Genomic DNA, 18,317 nt, shown 5'->3' with positions numbered 1-18,317 from the left:
AGCCAAGGTAGAAGCGTGGTGTGCCACATGGCAAATGAATATTAATGCAAGGAAACCGGTTGCTATATCAGTAACACGAAAACTCCACCCCTTAAAATTTTCTTACAGTTTCAGTGGTAATAATATATCTACGGTTAGTAGCTACAAATACTTAGGCCTCGTAATTTCATCCGACCTTAGATGGAACGATCACATATCTCATATTTCAAAAAAGGCAATGCGCCAACTTGGTTACTTGAGAAGGTCGCTTCGACAGACCACACAAGAAATCCGTCTTTTAGCGTACAAATCGTATATTAGGCCAATTCTTGAGTACGCCTCGGTAGTATGGGACCCGTACACCTTGAAGAACATTACTCAATTGGAAAACATTCACAGAAAATCTGTTAGATTCGTATTTAACTGTTATAGCTGGCACGCATCTCCGAATTATCTTATTAACAAAACTAACCTGGAAACATTAAAATTAAGGCGATATAGGGACCGACTGAAATACATGTATTTACTTTACCATGATATGCTGGGGATAGATAAGGATATGTATATTACTTTAGTTACTAGGCGTGCAAAACGATCTAATCATCCGAAAAAAATAAAGCAATTTTCTTGCAGAACAAACGTATTTAAAAACACGTTTTTTCCTCGGACGATAAGTGAGTAGAATGCGCTCTCTGCCAGTACAGTGGAATGCCCGACCGTGCAGTCATTCTGCAGCCTGCTGAATAGCATTTAGACTTGATGTTATCTGTATATGTATGTATGTATAAATGTAATTATTTTTCTTTTTCCTTTTTGATTTACAATATACGCAAGTGCTATTTTCGCTTGCTTGTCATTACTATTTGTAGATTTTTTGTTGCTCAACCTACCGATCATGCGCGATGTCGTTCAGCATACCAGTATGAATGCGACTCCTTGTTATCACTATCGCGTTGTTATCAATATGCTCTGTACAGCTTTTGCGGTTCAGCGAATATCCGTATCCTAAAATATATTGAAATTTTGTGATGCTTTTTTTTTTTTTTTTGGAATGCTCTGTACGGCTCGTGCGGATCAGGGAATATCTCTATTGCAATGTATTGAATTCTTGTAATGATCTTTGCTGTTAATTTTTTTTTTGTTCATCTGTATATCGCACTGTCCACTCCTGCTCAAGGCCTAAGACTAAGGCAGGCAGTATCCTGTAAATAAATAAATAAGGAAAGAAAGAAGACAAAATAAGAAAACATTGCAAAAGAAACCGTTAAATGGGCAGCTTTGTTTTTATTGTAATCATTGTTCGCGCTACAGAACTATGATTGAAGGATAGTAAAGGAAATATCTACAGCGGAGACGGGGCAATGTACGAGCCAGGATAATAGGTGGAAAAATAGTGCCGGCAAACTTTCCTTTTGCAGCAGTCTGGGTAAGGCTTGTGTGGATTTTTGACTTCCAGTGTACAGCCTCGCTCAATGCCTCGGTCGTATTTCTCGCATCTGTGTCTCGTTAAAAGGTAGAAAGAGAAATTCGCATTGAAAGGTTAGTACGCCTGGGCTGAACTCTTACTTACTTCGGAACATCATGACTGGACATCGACAACACACGCCTAATCATGTCGCCATTATTCAGAAATTCGGCTGGCTGAATGATTGGCAGCAGCATCAGTGTCCTGGTAATTTTCATTTTCACGCTTTGAGCGCGTTTAAAAATTCTAGCCATTGTTAGTACAGCCACCGAGCCTTTATAGAATATGTATAGTTCAAAACGGAGTCTACATAGCTCACCAGAGCTGTGCACACGACCTTCTGTTACATCTTAAGTGATTTCAATATCTGGAGTTTGAAAAGCTTTGTTGCTTCCCACCACGTACATTTCAATCACCAGCTGTACCGCAGAGGCACCATTACACCTTGCGCAACCTCAGCACGCCTGCTTGCCTGAGTGCTGGCTACACGAATTTTGATGAAAAGTGTACATTGTGCACTTGAGAAACTGCACTCAAGAAGTAAAAATAAATGTATTTGCTACCGCCCTTCCACTACCGCTAATGTGTTGCGTGCCTCGAAAATCACGCGACACGCTTAGCACGCAGTGTCTCCATCCCTGTGGATTACATCAGCGGCGGATATTCAGGCTATGGTACGCTACATTGGATATTCTCTACAGATTGATAGTGTTTTTTTTATGATTAATAAAGCATTATCACCGAATGTCATCATCTGGACACTGAATACGCTGCAGAAATTGCAAGCCAAAGAGGCCCCTAGACTTCTCCGGAAAAGCATCTTTGAAAAACTTCTACACAGCTGTCATATTGGTCATCTCCTGTATCTTACGTAGGTTTCGTTTCCAAGAGGGCACGATTTGTGTATTTGCCTGCCGATGCCTTTTTCAGCGCCGCGGTAGCTCAATTGGTAGAGCATCGCGCGCGAAATGCGAAGGTTGTGGATTCGGTTCTCACCTGCGGCAAGTTGTTTTTTCATCCACTTTAATTTCCATAAATTTATCGTTTCTTTATTTCATTTATTAAGCACAAATAATTTCGCCTATGTTGTCCTTGGTGTCAGTGTTTGTTGGCTTCTTATGATATGACTAATAAAAATCGGGACCCTCGGTTAACCCCCTCTCTTCTCGTCTTTTGGTTTTAAGGTTTCTCAGTGCCACCCTTCACTTCGTTTATGCAGCTGTAACTAAAGTCTTCTTCATACAAGCTTCATACAATACGATCATACATGAGTAGTCATTGAGCTTTTATAACCCTTCAGGCCCATTTGTTGGCAATCTTTTGCTTATCCCATTGCTCTCAGACGCTGCTAAAATATTGCGAAGAGGACGAGGATTTACCAAGCAGCTCATCACCCTAGGGATGACCAGGAAGCATTATTGAAGCAGTGTTGTGTTTTGTCAGAATTCGAGGCGAACACTTTTCCTAGGCCATGTAACTCGGCCTTGCGTACCCTACCCCCACTTCCGGGCAGATTTTGGTCTCCATAAGCACTTGCAGAGCAACGCTAGCGAGAGCTCCTTTGAAAAAATTCTACACAGCCGTCATATTTGGCATCTCCGATATCTGGCGCAGGTTTGGTTTCTAACAGGGCAAGATAGTAAAGATAGTAAAGTATTTGCCGTGCAGGTATCTTTTTGTTTTTATTTTTAGGTTTCTCCGTGCCGCCCATCATTTCCTTTATGCAGGGGTAACTAAAACTCCTTCAGCTTAAGTCGCACTCACTCTGCGAGAAAAAGCTACGGTATAAACAAAAGAAAACGAAACAAGCGCTATGTTACACTGTACTGATAAACATAGTAGCACTTCTCGCCAGTACGAACGTAAAGAAATTCACGTATATAATTCTCAAAAGATCTGACTTTACCAACAGCGCCTGCACTTTAATTTGGTAAGTGGACGTCATACAAAGTAAAGTCATTGCAACTGTATACTACCTCGAACCTGATTGACTGTATTATAAGGAAAGTGTAAGGAAATGGAACAATAAGCAGTGATGTGCTTTTTGCACTGCTTCTGTGCCATTTGCAGTTCGCGCACTTCTTGATGGCGTCTGTATGCTTTGCCCACTCAGAGTGAGCTTACTTCACAGTCGTCACACATGCCCAGTGGACCCAACCGTTTATATAGCAATAATACAAAACAAACAAGGCAATGACTATTCTATCGGCGTGCTCTCAATACACTTGAGCGCTTTCTCGATCAGGCAGACGATAAGTGCATACTCATAAATACATTCCTTCCATCAGGAATCTCTTTTTGTACAAGATTGTCTCATGCATTACATTATGCGATGTGCGAACGCAATTACGCACTGATCATATCCGGGGAGCAACTGCAACCTTAGCCGTTTATAAGTTTATATCTGACGCGAAGCCAATGAAATGGCTTATAGCCCACTGTAGATTGCAGGTGTACTGTGCTAGATGTCACTCATAAATAGCACGTTTTCTGTGTTCTAGACATGAGCGTCGTCGTCTCGTGCGTGAGAAATTTGAAGCAATTAAGGTGAGCAGGTCGTGTTTGTCAGTAACGTCTTCCTTAGACCTCACAATAAAAGCACTAGAATTGCTTAGAACACCCCCACACATTTTAAAGCGAAAGCTTTACTGGCCGTGAACTTGCGATTTCGCCGTGGCGGTGCTCCGAGGAGCCACATGACGTCACAACGCGCACCTCACCGCGGATACTTCTCTCTCTCTCTCTCTCTCGCTCCCTAGTCACTACTGCGCATGCGCCACTAGTAGCACCGAGCCACAGGTGTCCCGCCGCTGTGCAGCGCCGTTTGGTATGACGTCACACCGCGTTCCTCGTCGTTGTGCTCGCCTCCGCTCGCTTCGCCACCTGCGTCGCATGCGTAATAACATGTCGGAGGATTGAAAAGGAGAGCTCGCGTGCGCCGCAACCACAGTTGAGGCGGCAGTATGGACGGCGACAATTCTGATAAGCAGAATGAGGCTTGGAATCGACATCGGAACGAGATGAAGAAAAACGAATCGCCCAGGAACCAGACGAACAGCGCACCGAAGGACTGGCTAAACGCCGCAACATAGCTAGACAACCAGACAAACCTGGACTTGTAATCAAGGTTAATCAAGGCTAACCATGTTATGCCTTAGCTTTCGCTAAGTATATCCTGGCATAGCCGAGCTAAGCCACTGACAATTTTTTTCCTAATTTATAATTTTAAAGAATATTTATTGCACTATTAGGCGTCTCCCCTGCGTATGTGTACGTTGTAGTCTGATAGCGAACTGTACCTCAAGTTCACGATGCCTTCATCTTTTTAACAAGGAGCCTCATTTGATCGTTTTGTCCTCAAGTAGTTGAAATTGTAGTTCGGGAGATTCAGTACCAACAAGACAAACCCGAACTTCCGCTATTGCAAAAACGTTCGTGTGGGTGTTAAGCTATGTCATATATGATATTTTATTACGACAAATACACGAATTCGTATCACAATAGAAGAACTAAACGGGACACATGAAATAGGTCTGCCGCATCGGAAATTGCGCAGAAAACCTAAAGCGCTGTACCGTAAAAAAGTCAGTGTGTTGAATTCACCTCTCTCTATAATTTCACGGGACCCACCGAGTGGCTGTGAACCTTGGTTCGCCGTTTCTATTCTTGTTTGAGCAGCTAAATTATTAACACCGGCCTTTCTCACGGTTTCGTTACTTCGCTCTGAAGTGTGCAGCCGTGCACATGGTACCAGAAACCACGGGTCTTTTAAAACCCACTTCTTCTACCCTTCCCTCCCCTCCAAAAAAATATTAGCACTATACTGGCTTTTACTCTGAGACCCGCTGAAACGTTGGTAAGCAAATGAGCTCGAGAATATATGCCGCCATTTTTGCTCACATAGAAGCAGCAGTTCCCACTTTACAGCGACATTTCCATCCATGTCCAAAGCTACGGCACAACCATTTCCGCAAACGTCGAAGCGCCCTTGCTGCATTGTAGACGTTTTCACGGTGAAGACCATGCCAGCGCGTTACAAAGCTATAGAGGGGTATCCGACAAAGTGTTTACTTACATGCGTGTTTACTTACCCGTACACTTTAACTTCAGCCTTCTTAACATTGCAAGTCCAAAGCTCGCATGAATCTGAAGTTGATAGGTTCGTCCTAAAATATCTTCCTCTAAATATGCAAACATCTGTGTTAAAAAAAATGCTTATTCAACTGAAGAATACGGTGAACACTCTCTTAACGAACCCATCTTTTATGTGCATTAGATTAACATGCTAAATACTAGATTACAAATTGCAGAGGAACACAATCAACAGTGCATTCGGGGCTTTTAGCCTTGACTAGAGGTTACTTTCACTTCTTGACGCTATCTTTTACGTTACCTCAAACGTGCTAGCGAGTCACTTTATGTCAGGGTGGTATTTTGCAATTATTATAATGCGAAAGTATCAAATGGTTCATTGAGAAAAAAAAGTTCCTGCGTGTGTAGCGTCGAAACGGCACCTAAATTCCAGTTGACTGTGACGCCAGGCCACGAGCGCTCCTCGACGGAGCAAAGCGTGCGTATCGGAACACCTGCTGCAGCGCTAGCGCTCCATGTGTTGCGTGAGGCCAGAGAGCGCTGCCGCCACGCCACATCACCAGTGGGCCTCGGCGATACGGCGACGCGACGCCATTGTTGGCATGCAGCATTTGTGCCACAGACTGCTGCTGTCTACTGTCTTGGGCAACATTTACCGCTATGGTAAATTACTCGCAGTGCAAAAATCGAGTGACCGCTCAGCGGCGTGTTATTGAACATTAATACTTCCGCATTCACAACTTATTATGAGTGCTTACGCGTCCTGGTATTTTTTTTTCGCATCCATGATTTAATTTGAATGAATCCTTTCAATTTGTTTTAAAGAAAAAAGACGTTTTCTCTTCCGCAATTTTCAACAGTGATGAAAAGATAGCGGTTTTTTAGGAAGGTTTGCACTTGAGATTTGTAATAAGCTTCCGTGCCATGTTCCCTTCGATGTGTCTGAATGATCTCTATTAAACTGCAGTTCAGCGTCCAATCTGAAGAGAATGCCCACCTTTCAGACAAGTTAACCATGCAAATTGGGACCTTGGCCAAAAGATTGCTGAACTGATATACCTGTATTTATGGCAGTTCCCTGTATTTCAATGTTTTCCGGCCTACTAGTTTGCAACACTCAATGTAGATCGTAAATGTTTACGCCTTGTTTCATGTAGAAGGCGCTTTCGAACTTGCCTTTCTGAGGCAAATGGACTATATAATGGTATACCCTGTTGAGCCACGAAAACGCGTTCGCCAATAATCAGCAATTGTAACGACCAACATGGCAGCTTGCTTTGAAACATGCTTCGCACTTAGGCTTTTTGTCGTATTAACATCACGTCACTGCTAGCAGTAGCGACGCAGTTTTACTTTTTTAGAAGAGCGCTTGGAATTTTTGTGTTGTTCTTTATGCATTATATGGTACGCCCAAAGGCACGTCATAGCATTTGTTCTTGTGTGCCTTAGCGCTATGCACAGTGAGTCAACTCTTGCCAACAAGGCAGTACTTTTCATCTGCTAACGTAGAATTTATAGCATAAAGTGTCGCAGAACTGAAATCACAGCAACATTTTGCGATAGCCAATCTGACTAGCTGCTTGTCAGTATGCGATCGAACCAAGGGCGAGCGATGTCCTATTTTTATTTTCCACAGCGGGACTGACTGCGCAGAGAAAGATATCTCGAAGACATGTGCACAGAGCAAAAGCGTCCCCCAATAGTTTTTAAGATGAACCGCAAACTCCCTTCTAAGCTTATTCAACACTCCCCACCAATATTTATGTCTGTATAAATATTTTAAGTAACGTAGTATATGTACAATTAGAGAAAATAGTGAATTCTGCTTTTGAAAACAGACCAAAAAGCCCAACAAATTATTTTAGTAAGGGCAGTCCTAGAGCTATTACAATGTTTGCAATCTACGCGTAAACCAAGAACTTCTTCTTCGTTACCCATCGAAGTTTCGAAAGATGAAGGAGTTCACTCAGAGACATAAGGAATAGCTTCGTTTTCATCTGGCCATGTTGTTGCACTCTTAATCGTCACAATGCGATGTCAATATTTTTAGTTCATAAACTAGGGCTCTCTTTGTTGAAACCATTCATGTACACGAATTTTTCATTCCGCTATCACGTTCAGCTTTGAAAGGAGGGACGGCCGAACCATGTTCGAAGCTTACCTAGTTTATAATCTGTTTTAAATGTCCTCGGCTGAGGCAGTCTATCGACTGGAAATAAAAAGGCAAGAAATAAATAAACATCTCTGCTTGAGGAGTAGCGTTGTTCGAGCTCGATCAGAAGTTTCTCTGTCAATCGATTTGCTTAGATGCGAAATACAGGCTGAATAAAGGACTTCACACGCTCCTTTTTATTGTTTGCTTTACACTGACTTTTTTCTCAATGAAATTGTTCAGCATCGTATCATAATAAACAGATATGAATGCAAAAGGGTACATTCTGAGTGCGACACACTCTTTAGTAGTTGTGAGTCACAGTTTTTCACCATAACAGAAGTCATACTTTTTCGAAAGCTAAGAGAGCAGCATTTTCTTTTTTAATCAAAATTTTTGTCAAACATACAGCTGTTCGTAAGAAAAGGTGCCGGCCGCTCGCAAAAGTGAAAAACGTTTGCGAAAGCTGTCACGCATTCACGAACAGCCCTTATGTACCAAAAGCTCTTTCGCATGCCTATCCCACAGTGATTCTACCCGCGCACGTCATGAATCCGCTCCCGGTATACGCACCCTATTGCGATGTTGGGTTAAGTTAATAAAGCACATTAGAAAATTGTTGAAGCCCGAAAGCAACACAGCACGCTACATAGTGTCACAGTATAACATTATTCTTCGGTTAATTTTGTAAGGTCATCATCGATAGTTTTTAGCCGAGCGTTTTCCCTTGGGATTGTTTTTGTGATTCTTTAACATAATTTTACAGCGCATCCTTGTGTCCAAGCGCACTTGGGCGACGCCGAGATACGCCCTATCACTTAAATTCAGTCGAGCGTTATTGAATCGAAGTTATTAATGTAGCTATCCACAACGTATGCGACTTTTCATTTGATAGGCATTGCAGAATAAAAAAAGACGCAAAACGTAATCAAGAACACTGCCCTTATCGTAGAAAAAATTATCGTGGCCGAAATTCCGTGCCGGGAATTTGGTACATTACGGGCACCGGACCTCGTCCAGCTGCTTCAAGGTAGCTTTTTGTCCCGGGCCTTCTTCTCTTGGAGAAATAAATGGATCTTAAGTCTTGAAAGTATTATAACATAAGCGCGAATCAGTAAGGAACTAGCGTGGGACTTCCCGGTCGCTTATTCGGTTCCAGTAGGTCATCTTATGAGCTTCGTTCTTCATAATAGTTTTTCGTGCGTGTTGGGTAATATGGTGGAATGCGAAACTATGCATCTATCCCTTGGATATCTGTGGTGAAAGTTTCTCTTCGGTGCACCGTACAGGCATATTGGACTCATGTTGCCACAAGCACCAGCCACGCCTCCGCATAGTCGCTGTATGCCGTGAACAAAAAAAAAGTAAGTAATACAATAAGCCTTGGATTCCTATCGCCTGAAGCTGAAGACAAAGTATCAGCGTTGTTTTGTCATTAATATTCAGATCAGTTTCTTTTAACCTTGTTAGGCCTCAGGCACCACTGATAGCCGCCATAGTTTTGCTCGACGGATGGCGGCCAGGGAATTTCATGCTGCAGTATGGAACGGATTCGCATTGGCGATTACAGCATAATAAAGCTAGATGTAACAAACCTTTATTAGAACATTGGCTTAGGGGTATGGTTGCGATTTCTTTAAGGCAGCATGGTTGTATTTATCTGTATAATAATGCGAATTTGTCGCTACCTTTTTTCTTTCGCGTTGTTCCGTCCATGTGATTGCCGCGACGCGACATCGTGAAAGGGCGTGTCTGTCACTTCGCTTGCCCCTGTCACCCAACTATCGCGTGCATGTGGCTGCCGCTTAACATAGCAGCTTCGTGCGCTTCAAAAACGAATTTGTTTGATTAGTGATTACTGCTCGAAGGCACACAGTTTCTTAATGCATAGTTCGTAATCTAATGCATCCTATCGAGCAGTATTTTCTATTGATAGAAGAGTTTCAGTTAGATTGGCTTTAATGCCAGCTATGTCCTCGGTTTGCCAGTTTACAGCGCTGTAAACGACTCCAAAGCAGGAAATATTTGGACTCTTTCATTTATAGCTATCCAAAGCACAGCAGCCCCTGAACGAATAGCCTCCTTTCGAAAAAGACATCACATTGCCTGATAAGCGAAGGATGTGCCACTCTACAATGTGTAACTCTACTACAAGACATAAGCTAACACGTTTGACTTTTTCTCGAGATTACCTTTCATATCTGGGCACATGTAGTCCGGGCAACATAGAGGATGGTTTCCATACCGCCGTTTCACTGGGCTCACTGCTTTGCACCTTGTCCACTTCAGGTCCTCATTGTCTAAGCACCTGCAATTTGAACCAATTAGCCCGAAGGGCAAAGCACTGACAGAAAGCAAGGTTTGGCGCTGTGCTCGAGTTCCTCGGATGATGTTCCCAGGATATCCAGGGTGGGAATATCAAAGAACTGAATACGAAAAAGTGTACTGGAGGCGTTAACATAGAACACGTTGCTCAATGTAGGAGAAAGATCTGTGGCTTCCGGGATAATGAGCAAGTAATCGCACTAGATGCCAGTCGAAGTAGCAACGAAGAGCACGCTGTGCGCAAGCAGTGGTTCACGGGAAAAGGGGGCACCGTGCCCAGAAAGTTGCTACATCAGCTTCTGCTACCAAGCACTGTAACATTGCCAACCATTTCTTTAGGTGAATTTCTTGAACTGCGTTTAGGAAAGCATGTCCGGTTTAGAAATTTGACTTGCAGATAGAAGGTAGTAGAAACTAGCACCGCAGCCTGTCGAAAAAAAATTTCTGGTATTTCTGCAGTGCGTTCCACTATCTCATTGATGATCTTCAGCATTAAAGGGGGTAGCTATTAGTGATCATCTGTCTTTCGAATTAAGTTAGGTAACTAACTACAACTGGTTTATTAGTGTCTCGCTTTATACGAGAGAGGTCTTGTTATATGCAATGTGTGTGTAGACTCTTGTGTGTTTTGTGAGCTTGGACAAATAACTTCGAAAGCTACCCCAAGGCTTTTTGTACAAAACACCGTCCGTATAGACTGCGGTTTCGTAGACATTCGTAACCACGATACTGAGCCTAGCGACGATGAAAGGGGTTGTGACATTCGGTGTTGTTTATTTTTCGTTATTTTTGCATTTTTCGTGCAGGTTTGGACTGTTGTGACAGTCTTTATTTTGCTTGAATCTTAGTGTGGAAACACTTAACCGTGCTGTGTACATCCGTTGCTCAGACTCTAAGTCGTGTCCAGCATCTGTTAGTTTTCGTCACTGTGGTGTGGTGTTTAGATAAAGCTGTTTTTTACCGGAACAACTTTCTTGTGTCTGTGTGTGTGGGGGGGGGGGGGGGGTTGATTTTGATGAGGGAACGAAAACGACTCCGACGACGACGAAGCATGCACGGGTTCTTCCCTCATTCCACCACGCATGTGCCACATCTCACCAAATCAGCGATGTTATCCCGAAGATGCGCCGTGCCACGATTGGGTCAAGTCAGGCGAACGCGTGGCGTAACGCTTCGTGGCAAGACCAGATGCTGAAGAGTCGGACGCCGGCGATTGACGCTCCACGGAACGTGGCCGTTCGTGGAGCTGACACCCGACCGTTTCCCTTGGCCAAGGCGTTGGCCAGCACGTGTACTGCAGCTCGCAGCGTGGCTTGGCCTGCTGTGCAACCCCTTGCCGCGAGCATTGTAGATCGCGGGCAAGGCGTCTCCCCAGTCAGCTCGTCAGCGGAGCCCCGTTCATGGCCTGGCTAAAGGCCGCACATGCGCCGAGCACGGCGGCTCGCGCGCAAGCTGTCCGCTAGGCTGGCTGTAAAGGATGTTGACAAACGGCATAGAGGCTGGGAGGTAATTTCGCCCGAGAATTGTGAGAGGTCGCCGTTTTCGGGCTTCGCCGAGAGTAAAACCAGCCGGGCACTTCGGTAATGAGTCGGAAGGCGCTCTTTGGCGGCAGATAGCCCACGCCGACACCTCGGGACATCTTAACCTGTCGCGCGTGCGGTCTTGATACGTAGGAAAGGGTGCGACGTTGGGGGCCCTTTGGCCCGGAGGCGCGGACGGAGGCGCCCTGCCTGGGACGGACCACGGGCAAAGCGTCGTTAGGGCGTCAATGGCCATGCCCGGGGTACAAAGGGGCAGCTTAAAGCCAGAGGGATCGGTGACCCGATGCGCGGTCTCTTGAAAGGTAGGCTGGCACCCGAGACAAATCCATCTGTGCACTTAGCTTTATAGGCCCGCCGGAGGAGATGAATCATGCACAAGACAGCATGGTGAATCGGTGGGTGCACTCCGGCAGGGGTGCCCTTTGCGGCACGCAGTGCGCGATGGTTTTAATTAAGGTGCGAGGATGGGGCGACGCAGATGGTCGTTTCCCGTAAGTGTTCGTCAAAGTGTCGGGAGGCTTTTCCATATATGTCGCGGAGACGAAACGGTTGGGATGTTATTTGTTTATTTGTTGTTTTGTGGTTCCTTTCTCTCCCTCTATCTCTCTGAATGTTCCGAGGAACGCAGAGAGAGGGTGAGAGAAAGAGAGTGTCCAATGAGTGACAGCCCAGTTGACCCAATCAGGTCATTGGGGTGTCGTGATTTGCCGTGAGGGGATTCGGGAGGAGCAACTGAAGGGTTAAAACATGGCTCCCGACCTCTCACGGTGGTTCCGGGCGCAGGAAAGGTGCTCTGCACTTTCGGCTCTGCCGAGTTAAGGCGCCGGTCCCAGTGTAACCCAAGGGTCTTGACGTACGAACGGTGCTATGCACTATCGGCTATGTCGAATCGATACGTCAGACCCACTGTAAATAGCTGTCAATGTAAATATTGTGTACATAAAGTCCATTCTCCAAGTGCAACGTCTATGGCGTCCCATCTCTGATGGAAGGGGAGAAACGACGACAGCTGAAGAAAAGTTTTCTACCAAGTAAGCTGGTTACGCCAGCTTGGAGCACTCGGTGCTCACGAGTGTAAGAAGGAAGAAGGTAGAAAATTTACTGGCGGATTCGGGAGGAGCAACTGAAGGGTTAAAACCTGGCTCCCGACCTCTCACGGTGGTTCCGGGCGCTGGAAAGGTGCTCTGCACTTTCGGCTCTGCAGAGTTAAGGCGCCGGTCCCAGTGTAACCCAAGGGTCTTGGCGTACGAACGGTGCTATGCACTATCGGCTATGTCGAATTGATACGTCAGACCCACTGTAAATAGCTGTCAATGTAAATATTGTCTACATAAAGTTCATTCTCCAAGTGCAACGTCTATGGCGTCGCATCTCTGATGGCAGGGGAGAAACGACGACAGCTGAAGAAAAGTTTTCTACCAAGTCAGCTGGTTACGCCAGCTTGGAGCACTCGGTGCTCACGTGTGTAAGAAGGAAGAAGGTATAAAATTCACTGGCGCAGTCGACAGGATCGAAACAGTCGACGACAAGGAACACTCTGCATTCCGATTGAGGCGTCGCAGATAGCGGGGAAGTTCGCCGAAGACTGCAAGAAGCAACTCGGCAACGACATCAAACTGCGGCGTGGGCAAGAATATCCGCAGCTGAGGCGAAGCAAGCCGTCAATTCAAAGGCATCGACGGTTCCTGGCCGTCTCCACTTCAAGCAAGGTCCCGTGAGCACGTTGGAACTTTGGTGCGACCGACGGTGCCGACCCTGCATCGGGCAAGGCGTAGCAGCTGCGACCAGCAGCATCTCAGCAAGTGGTGAGTCCTCTCGTTCTTACACCTCGGGGGTACCACTGCCTAGTCGTACAGTATTGTATGAATACGAGGTTTGCTCACTTGAACCCTGACAGGAGAAGTCATCCCACGATGAGTGAGCGGGGAGACGAGAATGTCGAGGACAACTCAGCTAGGGATGTAGCATCAGAGAGCCAGAGGGAAATGGACCTCAGAAGCCTCGCGGATCGGCGCCGATTGCTTGAGTTGGAGGTGGAGCTTGCGAGATTTAGGCAGAACGGAAGCGGGAGCTCACGGGAAAGCGGGCACGCGTTCGGTGTGCAGGATTGCTGCAGTGAGCTGAGACGTTATGCTAAGTGTCTCGCTGAGGTGCTTCCCAAATTTCCATCAGAGGCCGAGGCTCCAGTATGGTTTGAGTCGGTTGAGAGCGCCCTGCAAGCATATGAAGTGCCGAGGGAGTTTTGGGGACCGATTGTTTTCCCGTTGGTGGCGGAGAAGGTTCCGTTTTTGTCCACAAGACTTAGCCCGGCAGAACACAAGGAGTATTCGAAAGTCAAGGAAACAGTACTTGACGAGCTCAAACTTTCCGCAGGGGAGTACCTCAAAAGGTTCTTGGGGTCAGGAAAGCGCATGAACGAAGGATGGAGACCTTATGCAACTCGCCTTCAAAGCTACCTGCACTTCTACCTTGACTCGAGAGGCGTGTCGACGTTCGAGGAGCTGGTTAAACTATTGGTCGCGGACCAATTGAAGAAAAACCTGTCAGATGGCGCACTTCGGTACGTCACGCTGCAGGAAGGAAAAACGTGGCTAAAAGCACCAGAACTAGCCGCGCTACTGCGGACATTCGAGGAGGCGCAAGGCAAGAACAGTGCTGGGAAGCAGCTGAAACAAAAGACGGCAGAGTCACAAGGCCCGAGAGTTAAGCCTGGCGCACCGCAAAGTAGTCGCGGCGGTGGGAAAGGTCGAGGCGCGGAGACAGAACCCAAGTTTAGAGGCTGCTTCTCGTGCCGCTCTAGTGGGCATATGAAGTGGAATTGCCCCCTAGGCCCGGGGCAACAAACATCGAACGTTCCGAGTGCTAAGAGTGATAACTTGTCAGCGCACGTTGCGATAGGAGATCCAGCAGCTGGGCATAGCGACCTCATTCCCGTGGTTCTGGACTGTAAGGATAGGCATATCGACGCAATTTTAGGCACGGAAGCGCAAATTACAGTGTTGCGCGAGAGCGTAGTGCCGCCAGAGATTGTATAGTCGCATGGAACGATCAGCCTAACCTCCGCCTTCGGAGAAAAGGTGAGGGCGAAACTCGCCGTGGTTCCGCTGACCATGTCCCGCGATTGTGGCGTTTTCGCAAACGTAAAAGAGGCGGTGCCGGTGTTGTGTGCTTTAACGGACAAGCTCACAGAACGGACCGATTGCCTGCTGTCAGAGGAAGCATGGCAGTTGCTTAAGGACGAGCGCGTTTTCGAGGGGGGAGTGAAAATCAGAGAGCAAAAGGCAGACGGCGCCCAGCCAGAGCTCGAAGGCGTTCCACCGGACACAGGAGCTGTGAGGGCAAACGAGAAGTGTGCGTCCGACGTAGTCCACGAGAAACCAGTGGCGTGCCTTTCTGGGGAGTGCGGCGCTGCCGCACAGACCACCGTTTCAGCTTCGCTTGCGGAGACGCAGCGGCGACAGTCGGTTGCGGTGGATTTGGCTAAAGAGGGTGACGGGGTTAATCCTGAAGTGTCGCTAAGCGGCCCACCCGATGACAAGAAATCCGGTCAGCAGATCGTGGAGGGAAAGCCAGGTGGATCGAGTGTCTCCGAATGCGGGGCTGATGGCTGCGCTGATAGAGAGTGCGGCGGCACTGTGGTTGCTATACAATCATGCACTGAGGTTGCAGAAAAGCAGCAACCGGCAGCTACGGCGTCCGTTGGCTCATCGGTGGCCGATGAGAGTCAAGAAATGGCCGACGTCACTTTGGTGAAACTGCCAGATGTCCCGAAAGAAGGGAAGACCCCGGGTGACGTGGCTTTCGCTGATGGCGGCGTTCTGGAGCGTCGTTCTGAGGCGCTTGTTGGCCTCCAACGCGATGAGAGCATGGCGAGCTCTCGGGGAGTAGAGCTAAATGTAGTCCCGTTCAAAGTTCCTCAATTCATAACTGAAGCAAGCGAGGGTTGTGCTCCCAGTCACGAGACACAAGTGGCGGCCGTGCTGAAATCAAGCACCGACGTCAGTGTTCCCGGGGCGACAACTTCCGTGTTGAGAAAAGCAGACGAAGACGCCATGTGCGAACCAACCGAGGTCTGGGCTCGATTCTTGATGCCTCCGAACGGGCGAGCGTGCAGGGCTGGTCTTGCGGTTTCGATTGTAGCAATGAATCCATGGGCGCTCAGGCCGAAGGGGAGCATGAGTTTTTCGAAGCGGTCGTGGCGCGAAGGAAACGTCGCTTCTGAACAGACGGTTTATCCCAGAGAGCGCTGCGAGATCACCCGTACGTGCTGCGGGAAGCACCCATTCGACCCCGGCGGCTAAGTAGGAGCTATGGGGGGGTTTCCGCTCCACCGATGTTTCACCTTTGTGTGAGGTGTAGGATGCTTATGGCATAGTTGAAGGCATGCTTGGGTAAAGGCAGCGGTGTTTCCGAGGGAGATAAGATACGGGAGGACTTTGCGGTGAACACTGGCACGGAAAATAGTGACGTGCGGAACTATTGAACTATAGAACAGAACTGTGCGATGAAGTGTGTTCTTCAGTGAAATAAGCGTTTTCCTGTCGTATTATTGCATGCGTTCAAAAAGTTCTCGTTGTTATGTTGTGTTTTTTTTTTGTGCGGTCATTAATGTGACACTGTAACTCGCGATGCTGTTCATGAGCCCTGTTCGGTGTTTGATTGCTTTATTCTTTTTCAGTCGTCAGTGCTTGTGCATTGTATATGCATGTACGACATTTCGTTCGGGTAGTGTTTCTGTATCACCATTGTGTGTTTGCATTCAGTGTTAGCGCAGAGGGGCTTGGTTGTTAAGGAGCGATGCTAGTTCAGGCCGCCCCGGGCAAGGACACATAAATCCTAGTGCCGAAAGCGCGACATTGCTTAACTTTCTTTGCACCATCCTTTTTGTTTTGTTGGTATTCAGGTACTCGCATTTGAGCGCGTACATGAATCTTAGGGAGGGCGTGTAAAGGATGTTGACAAACGGCATGGAGGCTGGGAGGTAATTTCGCCCGAGAATTGTGAGAGGTCGCCGTTTTCGGGCTTCGCCGAGAGTAAAACTAGCCGGGCGCTTGGGTAATGAGTCGGAAGGCGCTCTTTGGTGGCAGATAGCCCACGCTGACACCTCGGGACATCTTAACCTGTCGCGCGTGCGGTCTTGAAACGTAGGAAAGGGTGCGACGTTGGGGGCCCTTTGGCCCGGAGGCGCGGACGGAGGCGCCCTGCCTGGGACGGACCACGGGCAAAGCGTCGTTAGGGCGTCAATGGCCATGCCCGGGGTACAAAGGGGCAGCTTAAAGCCAGAGGGATCGGTGACCCGATGCGCGGTCTCTTGAAAGGTAGGCTGGCACCCGAGACAAATCCATCTGTGCACTTAGCTTTATGGGCCCGCCGGAGGAGATGAACCATGCACAAGACAGCATGGTGAATCGGTGGGTGCACTCCGGCAGGGGTGCCCTTTGCGGCACGCAGTGCGCGATGGTTTTAATTAAGGTGCGAGGATGGGGTGACGCAGATGGTCGTTTCCCGTAAGTGTTCGTTAAAGTGTCGGGAGGCTTTTCCATATATGTCGCGGAGACGAAACGGTTGGGATGTTATTTGTTTATTTGTTGTTTTGTGGTTCCTTTCTCTCCTTCTATCTCTCTGAATGTTCCGAGGAACGCAGAGAGAGGGTGAGAGAAAGAGATTGCCCAATGAGTGACAGCCCAGTTAACCCAATCAGGTCATTGGGGTGTCGTGATTTGCCGTGAGGTGATTCGGGAGGAGCAACTGAAGGGTTAAAACCTGGCTCCCGACCTCTCACGGTGGTTCCGGGTGCAGGAAAGGTGCTCTGCACTTTCGGCTCTGCCGAGTTAAGGCGCCGGTCCCAGTGTAACCCAAGGGTCTTGACGTACGAACGGTGCTATGCACTATCGGCTATGTCGAATTGTTACGTCAGACCCACTGTAAATAGCTGTCAATGTAAATATTGTGTACATAAAGTCCATTCTCCAAGTGCAACGTCTATGGCGTCCCATCTCTGATGGAAGGGGAGAAACGACGACAGCTGAAGAAAAGTTTTCTACCAAGTAAGCTGGTTACGCCAGCTTGGAGCACTCGGTGCTCACGAGTGTAAGAAGGAAGAAGGTAGAAAATTTACTCTGGGTGACCATTCCTGCAACGTGCATTGCGACTCAGATGCAGGCTGACTGCTCAGCGGTCGTCCCTGGCCTGTGAAGAGCCATCTTCTTCTTCCTGTCCAACATCGAGGTGTCCTCTACGTTGTCACCTCGTCGCCCCTCGCTACGGAAAACTCACTCCGGCAACCTCTCGTCTCCTGTCTACCGTATTGCGAGCTGCTTTCAACGGTTTGTTTCGCGGACTCACTGCTGCCTTCGTACTTCTAGCTTATTCATGTCATGTGCCTTAACGTCCTGTGTGGTGGTGCTTTGGTCTTTGGAGTTTTCACATATGTCGTTTCTTCTTAGTTTTCATAAATGTAGCTAGTGTTTTCAACATGTGTTCAACTACTTTTCTTGCGTCCTTTCCTCATAGCGCGGCACGACAACCAAGTGTGACGAAAGTCCCGTAATTTCTTAAAGAGTGTCTATTGTGGTTTTATTTACCATAACGAATTTTTTTCCCAGTCCGTTTGGATACTTCTCAAGATTAAACGCAGCTGGAGCATACCCGGCGATACGCTTTTACTTTATGCTTTAGTTCTTTTAGCTCTGGGATGGCCGCCATCTTTTTTTGCCTGCGCACACAAACCGCCAGAACCTAGCGTATGACAGCTAGCTCCGCT

At 47.3% G+C, this 18,317-nt stretch overlaps 1 protein-coding gene across 1 annotated transcript in view; it reads right to left on the bottom strand.

The window, feature by feature from the left end:
- Positions 1 to 1,251: 1,251 nt before the first annotated feature.
- LOC126524665 (uncharacterized) overlaps positions 1,252 to 18,317 on the bottom strand; it is a 113,186-nt gene continuing 96,120 nt past the window's right edge. The window contains exons 11-14 of the mRNA XM_055067416.2: positions 9,881 to 9,996; positions 7,698 to 7,745; positions 5,536 to 5,641; positions 1,252 to 1,475 (exon numbers count right to left, since the gene is read on the bottom strand). Coding sequence (XP_054923391.1) covers positions 1,322 to 1,475; positions 5,536 to 5,641; positions 7,698 to 7,745; positions 9,881 to 9,996 — 424 coding nt within the window. The 3' untranslated portion in view covers positions 1,252 to 1,321. The remainder of the gene's footprint in view (positions 1,476 to 5,535; positions 5,642 to 7,697; positions 7,746 to 9,880; positions 9,997 to 18,317) is intronic.

This window comes from Dermacentor andersoni, chromosome 3 (assembly GCF_023375885.2).
Source record: "Dermacentor andersoni chromosome 3, qqDerAnde1_hic_scaffold, whole genome shotgun sequence".
NCBI lineage: Eukaryota > Metazoa > Arthropoda > Arachnida > Ixodida > Ixodidae > Dermacentor > Dermacentor andersoni.
The sequence above is the reverse complement of the archived record's forward strand: the minus strand, read 5'-3'. Positions and strand labels throughout refer to the sequence as shown.